Below are 17,730 nucleotides of genomic sequence, written 5' to 3'. Positions count from 1 at the left end.
ATGTTTAAATGAGCCGCGTCACGACAAAACCAACGTTATGCGTTTGCGACCAGCATGGATCCAGACATGTCTGCGCATCCTCTCAGTCTGATCAGGATCCATGCTGTTCGCTTACATACTCTATAACAAGTAGAGAAACTGATAGCGAACAGCATGGATCCTGATCAGACTGCTCCGATGCGCAGGCTGGTCTGGATCCATGCTGGTCGCAAACCCATTATGTTGGTTTTGTCATGGCGCGGCTCAAATTACAAAAGGGGGCATGTTTCAGAAAAAGAAAATGTATGTCAAAGTGACCTACATTCATAAACAGGAAAACTTATGTGTAAAGTGGACTCCTTCAACGGATAATTACAGTATGATGTTGCAAGGGAAACTGTCCCACAGTTTCATGTCAGCACAGAATCATGCCATGGTATGTGGAATAGCCTGTTAATTTCAGTAGTCAAGCTAAAAAAGCATGAGAAACAACAGCTTTAATTATGATGTATTTTTCTGCATAAAATAATAAATACTCAAACCGTTTACAATATAACTTTGTTATACTGACAAATTTTAATACTAAGGTGTAAAAATCACCATGACTTAGTTACTTTTTTCAGTAAATACTTTCAAATAATTATTATTTTTTGACATCAAGTAAGATAAGATTTTAAAATATTGTATGAAACTTGTCACAATTTTGAACAATTTTCTGACTCCATTGGTTCATAGAATTCTAATACAACAGAACAACAAAGTCCATCATTTCCTGTCTTATCTCTTGAAAGATTTCTAATTTCAACCAACATAATGTTACCATGGCAACAGTTTTCTGATGTTTTCACATTCAACGTGTCGCCGAAGTTTGACTCGCCATGAAAGAACATTGTTATGGACTTTAGTCCTGCACGCATGTGTTCAATAGAAATATAACCAGACGGATTATCTCTAACAGTTTGAAATGCTGCATTTATCGAGAATTTCAAATACGCGCTAGTTGTTGTATGTGAGTTGTGATCTAAATGTTCAAATTCAACTTTCATGTTGTAATCTTTCGTGTAAGCTCCATCATGTATTGAAGGTTTCTTGAATATTTCTTTAGGTTTCACCAACTTAGAATATTTCTTCTTCCACCAATCAGGAAACATAGCAGGCTGCCTGTTGCTTTTACTAACTAGTACATCATCACATTGGCATGTTATGTAAGGAGTTGATATACTCGGATGTTTAACAGTGTACAATCGTCTTGATGAAGAATTTCCTGCATGTGTCACCTCCGCTTCGATGCTCAATGGAAATTTTGGAGTTTCCGGATCATGGAAGATTCTATTTATATCAACTTTCATTGCCACAAAGAACAGAATGTTTTCTTTCATTAACAGGTGTGTGTCAACAACAGAGTCGCCAGGGTTTCCTGCATGTTTGACAGGGTACTGTGTGAACAATCTAGCTGATACAATCAAATCAACTATGTTCCATGGCTTTATTTGTGTCCCTGCAATAAAAAATAAACATTTTGTAATATCGAGGGTTGATAGCAAAACTGTTGTAAGTCATTCTTTATTTTAAATAAGTTACTGCTGTATTGCAGTCAACCCTCAATATGTGTCTAGAGCCACCTTGATCATAATTCTATTTCATACCTAGGTTTATATAACATTTAGAGTCATAATAAATAAGGATACAATTTACATATAGTACTAATTCTTGGCTTTATTATGTACTTATAAATGAAATAATGATGTAATAAAATTCATATTTTCATTATCCGTATTTTCACTGAAAAAATATATTTTTCATTCTGCAGTTAAACATATTTTCCATATTTTCACTGGTGTCTTGTCAGACTTCTTTCATCTTATTTTAACCAATACACAAAAATTAAGGAGAAGTCTTAAGATTGTAAGGTCAAAAAAGAGAAAAAGTACATATTAAACAGAAAATTCAATTTTGTAACACAATACAAATTGTTTTGTAACCTACTGGACAATATAATTGTTACCTACTGGACAATACAAATGTTTCATACTGGACAATACAAGTGTTACCTACTGGACAATACAAGTCTTACCTACTGGACTATACAAGTGTTACCTACTGGACAATACAAATGTACCTACTGGACAATACAAATGTTACCTACTGGACAATACAAGTGTTACCTACTGGACAATACAAGTGTTACCTACTGGACAATACAAATGTTACCTACTGGACAATACAATTGTTACCTACTGGACAATACAAATGTTACCTACTGGACAATACAAGTGTTACCTACTGGACAATACAATTGTTACCTACTGGACAATACAAGTGTTACCTACTGGACAATACAAGTGTTACCTACTGGACAATACAAGTGTTATCTACTGGACAATACAATTGTTATCTACTGGACAATACAAGTGTTACCCACTGGACAATACAAGTGTTACCTACTGGACAATACAAATGTTACCTACTGGACAATACAAATGTTACCTACTGGACAATACAAGTGTTACCTACTGGACAATACAAGTGTTACCTACTGGACAATACAAGTGTTACCTACTGGACAATACAAGTGTTACCTACTGGACAATACAAGTGTTACCTACTGGACAATACAATTGTTACCTACTGGACAATACAAGTGTTACCTACTGGACAATACAGTGTTACCTACTGGACAATACAATTGTTATCTACTGGACAATACAATCGTTACCTACTGGACAATACAAATGTTACCTACTGGACAATACAAATGTTACCTACTGGAACAATACAAATGTTACCTACTGGACAATACAATTGTTACCTACTGGACAATACAAATGTTTCATACTGGACAATACAATTGTTACCTACTGGACAATACAAGTGTTACCTACTAGACAATACAAGTGTTACCTAGTGGACAATACAAATGTTTCATACTGGACAATACAAGTGTTACCTACTGGACAATACAATTGCTACCTAATGGACAATACATTTCTTACCTACTGGACAATACAAATGTTACCTACTGGACAATACAGTGTTACCTACTGGACAATACAATTGTAACCTACTGGACGATACAAATGTTACCCACTGGATAATACAAATATTTCATACTGGACAATATAATCGTTACCTAGTGGACAATACAAATGTTACCTACTGGACAATACAAGTGTTACCTACTGGACAATACAAGTGTTACCTACTGAACAATAAAATTGTTTCCTACTGGACAATACAAGTGTAACCTACTGGACAATACAATTGTTACATACAGGACAATACAATTGTTTCCTACTGGACAATACAATTGTTACCTACAGGACAATACAATTGTTACCTACTGGACAATACAAGTGTTACCTACTGGACAATAAAATTGTTACCTACAGGACAATACAATTGTTACCTACAGGACAATACAAATGTTACCTACTGGACAATACAATTGTTACCTACAGGACAATACAATTGTTACCTACAGGACAATACAAGTGTTACCTACTGGACAATATAATTGTTACCTACTGGACAATACAATTGTTTCCTACTGGACAATACAATTGTTACATACAGGACAATACAATTGTTTCCTACTGGACAATACAAGTGTTACCTACTGGACAATACAAGTGTTACCTACTGGACAATACAATTGTTTCCTACTGGACAATACAATTGTTACATACTGGACAATACAATTGTTTCCTACTGGACAATACAATTGTTACATACAGGACAATACAATTGTTACCTACTGGACAATACAATTGTTACATACTGGACAATACAAGTGTTACCTACTGGACAATACAATTGTTACCTACTGGACAATACAAGTGTTACCTACAGGACAATACAAGTGTTTCCTACTGGATAATATAATTGTTACCTACTGGACAATACAATTGTTTCCTACTGGACAATACAAGTGTTACCTACAGGACAATACAATTGTTACCTACTGGACAATACAAGTGTTACCTACTGGACAATATAATTGTTACCTACTGGACAATACAATTGTTTCCTACTGGACAATACAAGTGTTACCTACAGGACAATACAATTGTTACCTACTGGACAATACAAGTGTTACCTACTGGACAATACAAGTGTTACCTCCTGGACAATACAATTGTTTCCTACTGGACAATACAATTGTTACATACTGGACAATACAATTGTTTCCTACTGGACAATACAATTGTTACATACAGGACAATACAATTGTTACCTACAGGACAATACAATTGTTTCCTACTGGACAATACAATTGTTACATACTGGACAATACAAGTGTTACCTCCTGGACAATACAATTGTTTCCTACTGGACAATACAATTGTTACATACTGGACAATACAATTGTTTCCTACTGGACAATACAATTGTTACATACAGGACAATACAATTGTTACCTACAGGACAATACAATTGTTACATACAGGACAATACAATTGTTTCCTACTGGACAAACTGTGTTACCTACAGGACAATACAAATGTTACCTACAGGACAATACAAATATTACCTAGTGGACAATACAATTGTTACATACTGGACAATACAATTGTTACCTACAGGACAATACAATTGTTACATACTGGACAATACAATTGTTTCCTACTGGACAATACAAGTGTTACCTACAGGACAATACAAATGTTACCTACAGGACAATACAATTGTTACATACTGAACAATACAAATCTTATCTACTGGACAATACAAGTGTTACCTACAGGACAATACAAATGTTACCTAGTGGACAATACAATTGTTTCCTACTGGACAATACAATTTTTTCCTACTGGACAATACAATTGTTACATACTCGACAATATAATTGTTTCCTACTGGACAATACAAGTGTAACCTACTGGACAATATAATTGTTACCTACTTGACAATACAAATGTTACCTACTGGACAATACAATTGTTACATACTGGACAATACAATTGTTACCTACTGGACAATACAATTGTTACATACTGGACAATACAATTGTTACAAACTGGACAATACAAGTGTAACCTACTGGACAATACAAATGTTACCTACTGGACAATACAAATGTTACCTACTGGACAATACAAGTCTTACCTACTGGACAATACAAGTGTTACCTACTGGACAATACAAATGTTACCTACTAGACAATACAATTGCTACCTACTGGACAATACAAGTGTTACCTACTGGAACAATACAAGTCTTACGTACTGGACAATACAATTGTTACCTACTGGACAATACAAGTCTTACCTACTGGACAATACAAGTGTTACCTACTGGACAATACAAATGTTACCTACTAGACAATACAATTGCTACCTACTGGACAGTACAAGTGTTACCTACTGGAACAATATAAGTCTTACCTATTGGACAATACAATTGTTACCTACTGGACAATACAATTGTTAACTAACTACTGGACAATACAAATGTTACCTACTGGACAATACAATTGCTACCTACTGGAACAATACAAGTGTTACCTACTGGAACAATACAAGTGTTACCTACTGGAACAATACAAATGTTACCTACTGGACAATACAATTGCTACCTACTGGAACAATACAAGTGTTACCTACCGGACAATACAACTGTTACCTACTGGACAATACAATTGTTACAAACTGGACAATACAAGTGTAACCAACTGGACAATACAAATGTTACTTACTGGACAATACAATTGTTACAAACTGGACAAAACAAGTCTTACCTACTTGACAATACAAGTGTTACCTACTGGACAATACAAATGTTACCTACTAGACAATACAATTGCTACCTACTGGACAATACAATTGCTACCTACTGGAACAATACAAGTGTTACCTACTGGAACAATACAAGTGTTACCTACTGGAACAATACAAGTGTTACCTACTGGAACAATGCAACTGTTACCTACTGGACAATACAAGTGTTAACTACTGGACAATACAAATGTTATCTGCTGGACAATATAATTGTTACCTACTGGACAATACAATTGTTACCTACTGGAACAATACAAGTGTTACCTACTGGACAATACAAGTGTAACCTACTGGACAATACAAGTGTTACCTACTGGAACAATACAAGTGTTACCTACTGGACAATACAAGTGTAACCTACTGGACAATACAAGTGTTACCTACTAGACAATACAAGTGTTACCTACTGGACAATACAATTGTTACCTACTGGACAATACAAGTGTTATCTACTGGACAATACAAGTGTTACCTAGTGGACAATACAACTGTTACCTACTGGACAATACAAATGTTACCTACTGGACAATACAAATGTTATCTGCTGGACAATATAATTGTTACCTACTGGACAATACAATTGTTACCTACTGGAACAATACAAGTGTTACCTACTGGACAATACAAGTGTTACCTACTGGACAATACAAGTGTTATCTACTGGACAATACAGTGTTATCTACTGGACAATACAGTGTTATCTACTGGACAATACAGTGTTATCTACTGGACAATACAGTGTTATCTACTGGACAATACAAGTGTTATCTACTGGACAATACAAGTGTTACCTACTAGACAATACAAGTGTTACCTACTGGACAATACAGTGTTATCTACTGGACAATACAGTGTTATCTACTGGACAATACAAGTGTTACCTACTGGACAATACAATTGTTACCTACTGGACAATACAAGTGTTACCTACTGGACAATACAATTGTTACCTACTGGACAATACAAGTGTTACCTACTAGACAATACAAGTGTTATCTGCTGGACAATACAAGTGTTATCTGCTGGACAATACAAGTGTTACCTACTGGACAATACAAGTGGTTACCTATTAGACAATACAAGTGTTATCTGCTGGACAATACAAGTGTTACCTACTGGACAATACAAGTGTTACCTACTGGACAATACAAGTGTTATCTACTGGACAATACAAGTGTTACCTACTGGACAATATAATTGTTACCTACTAGACAATACAATTGTTACCTACAGGACAATACAAGTGTTACCCACTGGACAATACAAGTGGTATCCACTGGACAATACAAGTGTAACCCACTGGAACAATACACGTGTAACCTACATGTACTGGTCAATTGTTACCTACTGGACAATACAATTGTTACCTACTGGACAATACAATTGTTTCCAGTACTGGACAATACAAGTGTTACCCGCTGGACAATACAAGTGTTACCTACTTGACAATACAAGTGTTACCCACTGGACAATACAAGTGGTACCCACTGGACAATACAATTGTTACCTACTGGACAATACAAGTGTTACCTTCTGGACAATACAAGTGTGTTACCCACTGGACAATACAATTGTTACCTACTGGACAATACAAGTGTTACCCACTGGACAATACAAGTGGTACCCACTGGACAATACAAGTGTAACCCACTGGAACAATACACGTGTAACCTATATGTACTGGTCAATTGTTACCTACTGGACAATACAATTGTTAGCCACTGGAACAATACAAGTGTTACCTACTGGACAATATAATTGTAACCTACTGGACAATATAATTGTTACCTACTGGACAATACAATTGTTATCTACTGGACAATACAAGTGTTACCTACTGGACAATATAATTGTAACCTACTGGACAATACAAGTGGTACCCACTGGACAATACAAGTGTTACCTACTAGACAATACAAGTGTTATCTGCTGGACAATACAATTGTTACCTACTGGACAATACAAGTGTTATCTGCTGGACAATACAAGTGTTACTTACTAGACAATACAAGTGTTACCTACTGGACTATACAAGTGTTACCTACTGGACAATACAAGTCTTACCTACTGGAACAATACAATTGTTACCTACTGGACAATATAATTGTTACCTACTGGACAATACAATTGTTACCTACTGGACAATACAAATGTTACCCACTGGACAATACAAGTGGTACCCACTGGACAATATAATTGTTACCTACTGGACAATACAATTGTTACCTACTGGACAATACAAATGTTACCTACTGGACAATACAAGTGTTACCTACTGGACAATACAAGTGTTACCTACTGGACAATACAATTGTTACCTACTGGACAATACAAGTGTTACCTACTGGACAATACAATTGTTACCTACTGGACAATATAATTGTTACCTACTGGACAATACAATTGTTACCTACTAGACAATACAAGTGGTACCCACTGGACAATACAATTGTTACCTACTGGACAATACAAGTGTTATCTACTGGACAATACAATTGTTACAAACTGGACAATACAAGTGTTATCTGCTGGACAATACAAGTGTTACTTACTAGACAATACAAATGTTACCTACTGGACAATACAATTGTTATCTACTGGACTATACAAGTGTTACCTACTGGACAATACAAGTCTTACCTACTGGACAATATAATTGTTACCTACTGGACAATATAATTGTTACCTACTGGACAATACAAGTGTTACCTACTGGACAATACAATTGTTACCAGTACTGGACAATACATAATTGTAACCTACATGTACTGGACAATTGTTACCTAATGGACAATACAATTGTTACCAGTACTGGACAATACATAATTGTAACCTTCATGTACTGGACAATTGTTACCTACTGGACAATACAATTGTTAGCAGTACTAGACAATACATAATTGTAACCTACATGTACTGGTCAATTGTTACCTACTGGACAATACAATTGTTACCAGTACTGGACAATACAATTGTTACCAGTACTGGACAATACAATTGTAACCTACTGGATATTTTAACTTTTTACCTAAGTACTGCACTATACAAAAGTTACCTACTGGACAAGTAAATGTCAAATGCTTGGAAGTGCAGTGTTGGTATGGTCACAACAACCTTTTCTGGACTGTAAAATTTTCTCTCATAATTCATTTGATTGTTTATCCTGAAATGAAAGACTTAAAATTTATTTATTATTAATCAGAGTGTTATCAAATAAATTGTACATAAATCTGTTAATTGATTTATAATATTGTTTACATATTTGCTGTAGCACAACGTCCCTTAATACATAGACACTTGGAGTGTGTCGCTTAAACTTTTTTATGTTCATTTATTAATGAACAATAATTAATAGAAATTCAATCAAGACTTGATTCAAGTGCGTTGATACAATGAAGTAAAGTAAAATACAGTAGAATTTATTTTGATTTAAACACATTTTGGGTTCTATACCTACAATAAAGTGCCTGTGAGTTCTTTATAAACATTTAAAAAATATTTTACAACGATATTACTGCACATGTATTACTTATAAATCTGTACTTCGGTACTTTGATTTAATATATATACTGTATACTGACCTAGTTATCCAATGTTTTTCGACCGATTCTGTTGTCATTTTCCTTTTACAGATGTGTGTACTTTCCTGAGCATGAAAACGAACAGAAATCCAAGCGTAAGATCTTGATACGAAGTTAAGATGTTTAACGAAACGAAACATAATTTTGTTATCTATTTACCAACCATATTTAAAGGGGGGTAAGTTGTTATTCGGAACGCCTCTAAATTACATGTATGGAACGCTAAACTAACACAAATTCAAAGATACGGAGTTCTGCCAACCCTTTTAGCACATCGGGCGTGTTAGTACTGTATGTTATGCATTAGATACATGTACATTTAGGCTTTCACTGGTCAGCAATATGACCGAATCGTGAATTGGACGAATCGTGTGACGTTAGACATTTATAGTTACAATAGTTACTTCCCCTTTAATAAAAAACACCATTTGCAGAGGTAGGCCTAGATCTATATTTTTTTTCATTTAATTAATGTTTGACTTTAATTGAATGTAACTTTATATTGCTGTATGAATAAAGTATGTAATACAGTCAGATGGAAAACTGAGTTAACCATTTAAGGTTACAGTATAGGTCTAAAATAGCTTCATTGCTTCATGCAATGAAGCATGAAGTTTCAACATTAAGTTCAAACTGGAGTTTCCCAAATTTTGGATTATTAAAAATAAAACCGTCTTCGATGCATGTCACGTTATTATAAACCTATAATATCATATAGAGACTAATAGAGACTAAAATATTTATTTATTTTCAAGTAATAACATAGTGCTAAATAAAGATAAAGTGATTCCTTTTTCAAAACAAATGACTTCCTAGCTCAGCATCTTGTTTGTTTACTTCCTGTCTTCAATTATCAATTGTATTTCGATAAAGTCTCATAATTCATAATCAAATTGTAATATTTTTAAGACTTTTGGATTGTGAGAAACAGTGAATGTATATAAACAAGATAAGATCGTGATCCAAGGTCTCTGGACTGACCTATATTCGTACGTGATTTTTCATATTGATTCGTGATTATCAGAGTACTCGTATACTAGCCCAAGCTAGCCACTGCCTTTGGTTAATCTCTCCCTACAAATAGTATACTTGATCCTAATTCAACTAATTGTACTGCGGGACGAGATATTGTGCTATTTTCATGTCTGGGCAATTAATTTATCTCGTCTCTCGAATGTGACATTGTGATGCAACAATTATGGCTGAAAAGCTCCTCACGCCAATGTAAATTTCCACCAGAAAATACGAAGAGATTAATAAACTGAAACATTATTTAATCATTTCTATGCAAAATATAGATGTAAAATTGTAAATTAATACAGTTGTAATAAATTTTTTATCTTGATCACTTTTAGCGGCCATTGAAAATTTCTTTTCATGATGCAGCGCAGCTGTTTTTCAGGATTGCATAAGCACCCTATTGTGTAAATCAGGGACTTTAGTTGACTTCAATGACTTGACATTACAATATATGGGTATATTTCCAGCGGTAGTTAGATTATTACAAAATATTTTTAAGAATAATAAATTATAAATAACACAAAATTTACATAAGCTTACGAAAATTACTTAATTAAAGCTGAATTTATTTTTGATAGATCTATCTGATATCTAAAATGTCATAATAAATGGCCAATTATCATCCATAAAACTATTTAGAAAAAATATATACTATCATTTTATTGTGACAATGTATTATTTAATACACACAAGGTACTTATTCATCATTTCATTTATTTTATGCCTGAAAGAATTATTGGGATTTTTATGTTTATTGTTATACCCCCTGGCATCCGTCCGTCCGTTAGCAATTTGGTTTCCGGAGCATAACTTAAGTTCCATTTGGCCCACAGTATTCAAACTTCATAGGATGATTGCCCATATTGGGTAGAAAACCCCTTTTGATTTTTTGGGTCACAAGGTCAAAGGTCAAGGTCACTATTACCGTAAAACTGAAAATGGTTTCCGCAGCATAACTTAAGTTCCATTTGGCCCACAGTATTCAAACTTCATAGGATGATTGCCCATATTTGGTAGAAGACCTCTTTTTATTTTGGGGTCACAAGGTCAAAGGTCAAGGTCTCTATTAGCTTAATACTGGAAATGGTTTCAGGAGCATAATTTAGGTTCCATTTGGCCCACAGTATTCGAACTTCATAGGATCATTGTCCATATTGGGTAGAAGACCCTTATTTTTTGGGGGGGTCACAAGGTCAAAGATCAAGGTTACTATTAGCTTAATACTGAAAATGGTTTCCGGAGCATAACTTAAGTTCCATTTGGCCCACAGTATTCGAATTTCATAGGATGATTGTCCATATTGGGTAGAAGACCCCTATTGATTTTTGGGGTCACAAGGTCAAAGATCAAGGTTACTATCACCTTCAAACTGGAACCAGTTTTCGCTCAATAACTCTAGCATTAATCAACCTACAGCTGTAAAATTTTATAGGATTAACAGCTTTATACCCCTGACATCTTTTTCGTCCAACCGTTGTAGCTATTTTACTTACAAGATAACAACTTGATGGTGGTGCTTTGAAAACAGCAACTGTATATATACATGAATGTTCTTCAGCTATAAAGGAGGATTGCTTTTTGAAGGAGGTAATACTGTATTTAATTCCCATGTCTTACAAATGCTTCATCCTTACTAAAAGAAAAAGTACTTTCGGGCATATAATGCTCCGCCTAGCGGTGCTCTTGTTTTTTATTAAAAATATGCAAGCTTCTGGCTTTAATAAATTTAGTAATGAATTCAATACTAATGACTTAAATATTCTATTTATCACATATCCAATTTAAGAACAATTTCCAGTCAAATAAGTGAAGATCACTTTTTTATTGACACGCCTATAATGATGCAAATGACATCACATCTAGAAATATATGCACGGCCATGCAATACCCTTTATGGGGATGTGATAAAGATATTTATTTAAATTATTACAATTAATGAATAAAACATGGCACGTCACAAACATTGCTCAGTAAAAGTAAAGGAAACATGGGGCTCCACGACCCATACCCATAGAATTGGGAATTTCAGTGGTGTTTTGTTGAAAATTGGGAAAAAATACATGACTGAAATTTTGCAGTGATTAAATGAATGCAATCAATTACTGTCTAGGATGGCATCTTCAAACATTTAAGCACTAATTCACAGTGAAGAAGCCCTTATTTGCAAAGATTTTAGAATTTTTATTCAATATTTTATTATTTAACTTTCAATTGGGAATTTTTTCCTGTGAATTGGGAAAATGATATACTATTTTCAATTGGGAATATGACTCAATAATGGCTCTAAAATAAACCCCAAAAAATCCCTGGAACCCCACCTCCAACTTTGTTCAAGTCATGATCTTTGCATGCTAACTGGCCTTGCCATGATGAATCTCACATTCCGTTAAAATGGTTTAAAATAAAGGGGATTTTTTTTATTGATGGATGGGAATTTTTTCCAGAAACAGGGGAAAAGTATATACTTTTTGGAAATGGGCATATGGTCGATTTGTTATGTTATGTAAACAGTGTTGAATGGTAATATTACTTTGCATTGTCTAAGTGTAGGACTATCAGATTGTAACAAGTAACACATCATGACTAGATCTCAATTTTATTTATTCATACAACAATTTAGGTAATAAACTTTGGTTTAGCACTAACTAGGCGTAATGCTGTACTATTGAAAATAAAATAAAATAAATAAATAAAAGGAATAAACTGTAATAGCAAATAGCAGGAAATTTAAACAGCTCATAACATGTCTACAACTAAGTCTCTGAGATTATTTATTATATAGCAATATGAGAAATTGCAATTAATGAGACTGAAATTGATTTAATATTTTATTCAAGTGTTACATTATAGGCCTTAATTTTACCATTTCCATACATTCCCACAAATAATCTCTTGGTATGCTGGCAGTATGCAATACTTGTTGGTGTATCTATGCCATGATTTTTATCTAGCAGTATCTCCACTTTGGTAAGGTCATGTGATAATTGATGGACATTGTTTGAGTCACGACCACACACATAAACTGATCCATATTCATCAACAGTAAGTTGTTGAGGAAATTTCAGTTGATCATCTTTGTAGATAGCCTTCACCTTACCATCAAAGGTCAAACAGGTCACAGTGTTCTTATCACAATCAGAGACATATATCATAGTATTGTCAGGACTGACAGTCAAATACCAAGGAATGTTAAACAGATCCTGACCATTGTCATCTTTGTCAAATGATTTCACTATTTTACCTGACATATTTAAAATCTTAATACTATCTGTAAACCAGTATGAAACAACAAGATGGTTATTACTGTAAGCAATACCAAAACAACGAATATTTCCTGGTATATCAGTGATATCTAAAACTTCCATTTCCTCAGAAAATGTAATCAGTCTGATCATTTCTTCTATTGGAAATGTGACAGCAATTTTATAATCTGAAACTTTTGTTATTCCCCAAGGTTGGTTTTTAAATTTTGTTTCTTTGATACATTCTGCATTTGACTTTTCAAGTTTAAATATGACAAGACTACACCTATTATAATCTAATGCAAGAAGTGTATATTTAGATAGCACAAGTAAAGAAGTTATACATGTACTTCCAAACTTGATATCAAAATTAAAGGCAATCTTTTTCTCTACAGCTGATACATGTACTTCATTAAATGAGAAAAGGCTTGTTTGATCATCTAGAGATTGTGTTTTGTGTGGAATGTTAGATCCTTTTAGTTTGTATCGTTGTATGTAGCAATGTTGAATTTTGTTAGTGTTGACTTGAATCTGTTTACACATTTGTTTCGCTAACTTCAGTTTAATAAATAGTTTACAGTTTTTACCTAATTTCCGAGCCTGTTCTATATCAACAGTAAGAGCCTTTAAATTTCCAACCAAATTCGAATGTTCCGACTTAAGTTCTTTAAAGTTTGTGTTTGTTTTAACAACCTCTTCTGTCATATCCGTTTCAGCTGTTCTTACTTTTTTTTCAAAATTTCTTTCCTTTTCAGATAATTTTTGAATTAGTTCTAACCTTTCTTTCTTCAACCTAGCAATGGTATCTTCCATTTTCTTATCAAATTCATCAACTAGATCTTGATAGTGTTGCTTGTAAGTTGCTATCAGTTTGTTGCTTTGCTCTTTACATGCTTCAGTTGCATTTTCCTCTTGTTTCTTAATCACTTCACTTTTAGCATTTAACAGCTTTTCTGTGTCTTTTATATCCTTTGACAATTGATCCATATTTTTGCTAAAGTTTATTAGTTCATCACTTTTTTGTATGTCTGAAGCAAGGGTTGGTAAATGGTTAACATCACTGCAGTTGACATGCTCATTATCCTTGCATTCTTGGCAGGCTTCTTTGCAACACTCAGTGCAGTAAAATTTGATCAGCTGTACAGGGTGAATGGAACATTTCTCAAAATAAAAATCCTGTGGCATATTGTTATTGTCTTGGATTTTGTGAGTTTTAAATTGTCTTTTATGATATCTTTGACAGGTCACACATATATAATCCACACAATCTACACAGAAAGCTACAGCTGTAGCATAACCATCACCATGTCTGTCACATTCCTCACAATACATTTCTGTAACTTCATCAGAGTCTTGTGTTAGTGATCCACTGAAATTAGTAGCCATTTTAGTAAATTCCTAATTTGATATAATTGTCTAAACTTCTATTGGTTGTGTATCCTTTTACTAATAATTCAAGAACATATAATTTGAAATTTTTTATTTAATACTGTTATATACTACTTTTGAAGATTATCTAGCAAGTGTCAGAAATTGGGTACATCAATGGGTCACATCAAGAATGTTTTAACTAGATTGGTTGAGATAACCAGGTAGATCATTGTTGTTGGGGAATCTTTTGCTTGTACATGTAGTAAGATAACTGGTCATATGAAGGATCAAAGTTTTTAGCTCACCTGAGCTTGCTCAGGGTGAGCTTTTAGGATCGATGAATGTCCGTCGTCCGTCGTCCGTCCGGCCGTCCACAATTGCTTGTGAACACTCTAGCGGTCGCATTTTTGCCTCAATCATCATCAAACTTGGTCAGGATGCTTATCTAGTTGAAAGCTCGGATGAGTTCGAACATGGGTCATCTCAGATGAAAAACTAGGTCACAAGAGCTAAAAATAGAAAAACCTTGTGAACACTCTAGAGGTCACATTTTTGACCCAATCTTCATCAAACTTGGTCAGGATGTTTGTCTAGGTGATAGCTCGGATGAGTTCGAACATGAGTCATCTCGGATGAAAAAGTAGGTCACAGGAGCTATAAATAGAAAAAACCTTGTGAACACTCTAGTGGTCACATTTTTGAACCAATCATCATCAAACTTGGTCAGAATGCTTGTCTAGTCAATTGCTTGGATGAGTTCGAACATGGGTCATCTCTGATGAAAAACTAGGTCACAGGAGCTAAAAATAGAAAAACCTTGTGACCACTCTAGTGGTCACATTTTTGACCCAATCATCATCAAACTTTGTCAGGATGCTTGTTTAGATAATAGCTCGGATGAGTTCGAATATGGGTCATCTCGGATGAAAAACTAGGTCACCGGAGCTATAAATAGAAAAACCTTGTTAACACTCTAGCGGTCACATTTTTGCATCAATCATCATCAAACTTGGTCAGGATGCTTATCTAGTTGATAGCTTGGATGAGTTCGAACATGGGTCATCTCGGATGAAAAAGTAGGTCACCGGAGCTAAAAAATAGAAAAACCTTGTTAACACTTTAGCGGTCACATTTTTGCATCAATCATCATCAAACTTGATCAAGATGCTTGTCTAGGTAATAACTCGGATGAGTTCGAACATGGGTCATCTCGGATGAAAAACTAGGTCACAGGAGCTAAAAATAGAAAAACCTTGTTAACACTCTAGTGGTCACAATTTTGACTCAATTGTCATCAAACTTGGTCAGGAAACTTGTCTAGGTCATTGCTGGGAATAAATCGAACATGGGACATCTCGGATGAAAAACTAGGTCACAGGAGCTAAAAATAGAAAAATCTTGTTAACACTCTAGTGGCTACTGTTGTGATCCAAATATTCTGTTAATTGGTCTGAAAGTTTGTTTTGATGATTTCTAAGTCAAGATCGAACATGGGTCATCTTGGATGAAAAACTAGGTCACACCGCCCAAATATGGAAAAACCTTGTTAACATTCTAGTGGTCACATTTTCGACTCCATTATCATCACACTTGGTCAGAATGCTTGTCTAGGTAATTGCTTGGATGAGTTCGAAATCGCATGTGAAACTAGGTCACCGGAGCTAAAAATAGAAAAATCTTGTTAACACTCTAGTTGCTACTGTTTTGATCCAAGTATCCTGGAAATTGGTCTGAAAGTTTGTTTTGATGATTTCTAGGTCAAGTTTGAATATGTGTCACCTGGGTAAAAAACTAGGTCGCACTGCTCAAATATGGATAATCCTTGTTAACACTGTAGTGGTCACATTTTTGACTCACCTGTCATGAGACTTGGTCAGAATGCTTGTCTAGGTAATTGTTTGGATGAGTTTGATAATTCAGGTGAGCGATCTAGGGCCATCATGGCCCTCTTGTTATTTTATTTTGTCATGTGATAGTTTGATAAATCTTTATCTGTTTTGATAATGTTTGAAAGTTAAAATCTGTGCTCTTGTGTTATGAAGTCATACTTATAATGTAAACTTTTAACATTTAGGAAAGAGTTCTACTATTTCTGTAATACTCTAAGAATTCTTTTTTAGCACACCAGAACCGAAGGTTCAGGGTGAGCTATTTGTATCAAAGGGGGATGCTCCGGCGTCCATCGTCCGTCGTCATGCGTCAACAATCATCAAATATTGATCTCTGAAACTTAGTCGCTAAGGCTAAAAATAGAAATACATTTAAACGTCTCCTTTTACAGAACTAATAGATGGATGATCACCAAATTTTGGCTGTTGCATTCTTAGGTAGTCTCTTATCAAGTTTGCTCATTTTAATTTGATTGGCCTCTTTTAGGGACCCCTAAAGGTAAAAATGGAAAAAAAAATTTAATATCATCTCCTACTAAAATAATTGATGGACCATCACCAAACTTTATCTGCAGCATTCTTAGGTAGTCTTTTATCATGTTTACTCATATTAATTTTATTGGCCCCGTTTAAGCTAAAGCTAAACCATAATTGCCCAAGGTCATGGCATTTCTTCCAATTATAGTTTCAAGCTATTGTATGCTCATTTTATACAACTTAGACATATTCAGTAAGAATTTCATAGATTTCAATAAATTTCTATGATGAGAATAGCTTACTCAACCTTGAACAAAGTATATCTTTTATAATGAAAGGGAAGCAACCAATGTTGGAATGGAAAAAAAATCTATTTTTGGTACTGCTAGATAAC

General features: G+C 34.5%; 2 protein-coding genes across 2 annotated transcripts; both read right to left on the bottom strand.

Moving 5' to 3' along the window:
• Nucleotides 1–459: 459 nt before the first annotated feature.
• LOC132739521 (uncharacterized) lies at nt 460–9,554 on the bottom strand. The gene is made up of 3 exons (XM_060727235.1): nt 9,338–9,554; nt 8,816–8,919; nt 460–1,477 (listed from the first exon to the last, which is right to left on the bottom strand). Exons 1-3 carry the CDS (start codon nt 9,475–9,477, stop codon nt 675–677), a joined length of 1,047 nt encoding a protein of 348 aa, XP_060583218.1. The 5' UTR covers nt 9,478–9,554; the 3' UTR covers nt 460–674.
• A 3,631-nt stretch (nt 9,555–13,185) lies between these two features.
• LOC132739517 (uncharacterized) lies at nt 13,186–14,985 on the bottom strand. Its single transcript, XM_060727232.1, has one exon. The coding sequence runs from the start codon at nt 14,983–14,985 to the stop codon at nt 13,186–13,188; it is 1,800 nt and encodes a 599-aa protein (XP_060583215.1).
• Nucleotides 14,986–17,730: the final 2,745 nt, after the last annotated feature.

Source organism: Ruditapes philippinarum, unplaced genomic scaffold, assembly GCF_026571515.1.
Source record: "Ruditapes philippinarum isolate M1 unplaced genomic scaffold, ASM2657151v2 ctg2511_1_1_1_1, whole genome shotgun sequence".
Classification (NCBI taxonomy): domain Eukaryota; kingdom Metazoa; phylum Mollusca; class Bivalvia; order Venerida; family Veneridae; genus Ruditapes; species Ruditapes philippinarum.
Note: the sequence above shows the minus strand (reverse complement) of the source record. Positions and strands in the feature narration are given on the sequence as shown.

What these genes read in the sequence shown, in the direction of transcription:
- LOC132739521 (XM_060727235.1), bottom strand. Translation starts at nt 9,477, where the DNA reads ATGTTTCGTTTCGTTAAACATCTTAACTTCGTATCAAGATCTTACGCT. An exon ending in GAAAAACATTGGATAACTAG is followed by an intron (nt 8,920 to 9,337) that starts GTCAGTATACAG and finishes CTTTCATTTCAG; the next exon opens with GATAAACAATCAAATGAATT. An exon ending in ATTTGACATTTACTTGTCCA is followed by an intron (nt 1,478 to 8,815) that starts GTAGGTAACTTT and finishes TTTTTATTGCAG; the next exon opens with GGACACAAATAAAGCCATGG.
- LOC132739517 (XM_060727232.1), bottom strand. Translation starts at nt 14,985, where the DNA reads ATGGCTACTAATTTCAGTGGATCACTAACACAAGACTCTGATGAAGTT.